The 4,104-nt window shown below is 33.3% G+C and overlaps 1 protein-coding gene across 1 annotated transcript in view; it reads right to left on the reverse strand.

Moving 5' to 3' along the window:
* Nucleotides 1–410: 410 nt before the first annotated feature.
* Nucleotides 411–4,104, reverse strand: part of LOC117108241 — a 9,977-nt gene continuing 6,283 nt past the window's right edge. Inside the window, exons 4-6 of the mRNA XM_033250207.1 lie at nucleotides 2,950–3,023; nucleotides 1,990–2,449; nucleotides 411–1,411 (exon numbers count right to left, since the gene is read on the reverse strand). Of these exons, the coding sequence (XP_033106098.1) occupies nucleotides 1,077–1,411; nucleotides 1,990–2,449; nucleotides 2,950–3,023 (869 nt within the window). The 3' untranslated portion in view covers nucleotides 411–1,076. The remainder of the gene's footprint in view (nucleotides 1,412–1,989; nucleotides 2,450–2,949; nucleotides 3,024–4,104) is intronic.

The raw sequence follows: 4,104 nt of genomic DNA on the forward strand, positions 1-4,104 counted from the left end.
TCCCCCCCCCCCCTCCGGCGGGCAAATCCTGGCGCCACCCGTGTCAAAAATTAGTCAGATTTGTAAATGTAAGGAGCTGGGTCATCACCATTTCCATCATCATCACCATCATCATCATTACCTTCATCATCATTATCCTTACCTTCATAATTAGCATAATAATCATCGTCGTCGTTGATCGTCATATCGTCATCTTCATTTGCATCAGCATCTCCTCCTCCTCTTCTCATCATCACCATCATCTTCATCTTCTTCATCATCACCATCACCATCATCATCATATGATGATCATCCGCATTTAGCATTTCCTTCTCATCTTCATTATATAATCCTCATCATCATCGTCCTCCTCCTCATCCTCACCGTTATCTTTTTCGTCATCGACAAGTGACACAGGCAATGAAATACAGTTGAACGTCAATAAAAAATCTGTTTATTTACAAATATACACATATTTTAAGACTTATTGTATAATTAGGCCTAAGTTTCGCAAAGAGAGATGTCTATTTCCGAGAGTTGAACATTGTCTGAAATTAACTGGAAAACTGCATTCTATTAAGTGATATGAAGAAATTTGTTAAAGAACAAATATGAATCAATCATAACTAAATTAATCAATCAATCAATCACCTATTTATTTAATTAAATAATAGTTAAAATCACTAGGATCAACTCGATTTTTATTAGTAAAATGTCATGGTGACAGTGTATTAAACAAACATTGAGACTATACCGGTATTATCCATAGTAGCAAATCACAATGTAATTAGCGGTCTTGACAAAACCAAGGCAATTCAACAATTTTTTTTGAATTGCCTTAATAAAACAGTACTGTATCACAATATACAGACCGCTGTTTTATAGACAAAATAATAATATTAAACTCATAAAAATACAAAGAAAAAAGGTGACACTAGGCATAGATGAGGTAAGTTTTGCACTTACCATACCGTGCCGTGCCATTGGTGACAGCAGCACAAACCAAACTGACATACAGGCCTCACTAACCCCACCCCACCCCCACCCACCTATAACTTTCGCCCCCACCACCTCTAAATTTTCATTGATCACAGCTTTTAACTTTCCCTCGTGTGTTTTACATATGAGCCAAATACAATCTTAAACCTAGTCGGATGCTCCATAATTGCATCAATATTGAAACGATAGTGTAGCTTCTTCTTTTCATTTACCATAATTTTGGTGTTGCTATGGCAATAATTACGCAGGGCTCGTGCTAAGTTCTGATACGTCATATTCCGGTTGCCTTTGTAGTCACCCCATTTATTGGCGAAATCTTCTTTGTGTGCGGATTGGAATCGAAACAGCCCAGATGATTTATCGATCCATTCCAGGTGAGGTGAGCATGGATCCTCAAGGTAATCCAACAGAAACTCAAACAATTGTAATTTTTCTGTCAATAAAGAGTAACCATTATATAATATATTATTATTGTGTTATAGGCTATATTGAGGTAATTTTTTAAACATGCGTTTGAATATTCCCTTCAAGAAGCTCATCTGCATTAATTTTTGTTATGATTAGTAAACATATTAATGTTTGGTTACATAAGTTTGAGCTAAAAACATTTCAGCTTTTTATTGAAAATTAAAAAGAAATATTGGATTACTAACACCGTTTCTATTGTATTCTCCTTGACCTGTAAATAGGGAGTTAATGAATAATTTCAAAATGTACGAATTTTTATTATCTGAAAATCATCAAAACCCGATTGTTTCAATCTAGTAGGCCTACATCTCATTGGGAACTGATAATGTTTGAACGAACAAGTTTTTAATGATTTACAGATATTTACTCCTAAAATCCGTCTGTTAATTTTGTTCTTGTTCGATTTTTTTGTTGAAAATTAAGAATTTATTAAAATACACAAATTAAGTGATTCGATTCATATAGACTTATTTCATTTTCTTATTTAGGTGATAGCACAGTGACCTTATATTATCATTATTAAATAAATATTTTTAAACTAACTTGTTTTGGGTGGCCTGCTTATTTTTGGTCTCCCTGGGCCTCGTTTTTTCTTCGGCTGTGTATCGAGATCATTAGATACCATGTCAGTATCACACGGCATCATCTGGCATCTACCCATACTGCCTGGATATGTTGCAGCCATTGGGTAAATCGGACACATTGGAAGTGGGCGCCCAAAGTCCTGAGGACGGTCGTACGGAGCCTGGGCTCGATCGTAGGGAGGAGTCTGGGCTTGGTCGTACGGAGCCTGGGCCCGGTCGTACTGAGCCTGGACTCGGTCGTACCGAGCCTGGGCTCGGTCGTACCGAGCCTGGGCTCGGTCGTACTGAGCCCGATCGTAGTGAGCCGGGGGTGAAGTGAATTGGCATCCGTTAGGTGCTACTGTTATGTCGCTAACAATTTGAGAGTGTATGTTTTCTTGATGTTCGATTTCTGGATGATATACTTCCATTTGTTGATACTGAAAACAAAGAGTAGACATATTTCAAATCTTTCATCACATACATACATTTATTCTTTATATTCGTAAAGAAGATCTTATTCATTCAGAAATTTTTTTCTAAATTATTATATTAATTAAATTCCATTTAAAGATACTAATTAATTATTATTACTTAATTTACATTGCAATCTTATTTAATTTAATCTAAATACAAAAAGACAAGGCTATATACAAATAAATATATAAAAAAACAAAGTCCTATAGGTTATATAAAGTAAGATAATTTATAATTATACATAGGCCTACATATTTCATTGTATAATATGTGCATATAATGATATTTTAAGGTATAACAATGACATATATATATGATAATAAATATATATGTATATATTATAATAAGCCGATATATAAATTAAAAGCCAAAAAGAAAAACCTGGAAAAGTTAAATTGTTTTAAAAACTTTATTGAAAAAGTTAAAAAAAAAAAATAATAATAATAAGATATTCAATAATTACATGCACTGGTTCTTTATATATCATGTTGTTCCGGTATACCCCTTCCTCACAAGCTTTGATAGTTTGAACATCATCTAAAATAAGGAGAACAATTCTAGATAGTGATTTTAGTAATTAAATATAGCGTTAAAAGAAGTTGAGGTATTCTATTTTAAAAGCTTAGATATACTTTCTAAATTATGTAATAGTATTAGTTATGATGTTGGTGGTGATGATGATAATGGTGATGATGATAATGATGATAATGAGGATGATGATGATGATAATGTCGAGCCTGAGGATAATTATCTGACAATGACAATAGTGATGAAGATGATAATGATGATGATGATGAAGATGAGGATGATTAAGATGACGATAAAGACGATAATTAACATGATGGTGAACGTGATGATGGCGGGGGAGGACTAGGAGGATGAAATGATGATCAACATCATGGAGGCAATGAAAATGATAATGATGATTATACTTTAAAAATATATATATATATAAAAACTGACATATTTAAATGATATTTGAATCTTTAAAATAAGCGATAACATGTTTATATACATAGTTTTTTTAAGTTTAAGTCACCTTCTTAGACTATATTTATTCTTGAAAATGTTCTAATAAAGAACGGGACGTAGAATCATAGGCGTAGATCCCAGGGGATGGGGGATATATCCCCTAATATTTGACAAGGTGGGGATGGTCCATTGTATCATTCCCCCCCCCCCAATATTTTGACTATGTATGGGATAAAATGGAGTTTTACACACTTCAAAAGAAATAATTTGGACTGTCTTATGCACTGTCTTATGAAAATTAGCATAATGTATTAATGTTGATAACAAAATTATTTTATCTGGTACCAATCTAAGCTCTTCTTTCCTTAGATGTTAGATGTGCTTGCAAAGAGAGCCACATTTCACACTCAAGAGTGTGTACAACATCAGTAATGGAATCAGTAATTCCAAGAATGTTTAAGGTTATATCGGTTGATGAGGAATTTATTGATTAGGCCTATAATAGCAAATTGCATCAAACGTGTGTTTGAAACTAAATATAAGCATTTTCATCATGGTTTTATTTATTACAAACATATTCTTTCACCATCAATACATATTGAGGCCCTTCTTTTAGGTTAAAACGATCTATCTTAAATTTGTCTTT

Source organism: Anneissia japonica, unplaced genomic scaffold (genome assembly GCF_011630105.1).
Source record: "Anneissia japonica isolate Jap-2015-1 unplaced genomic scaffold, ASM1163010v1 scaffold456_len727751_cov192, whole genome shotgun sequence".
Lineage (NCBI taxonomy): Eukaryota > Metazoa > Echinodermata > Crinoidea > Comatulida > Comatulidae > Anneissia > Anneissia japonica.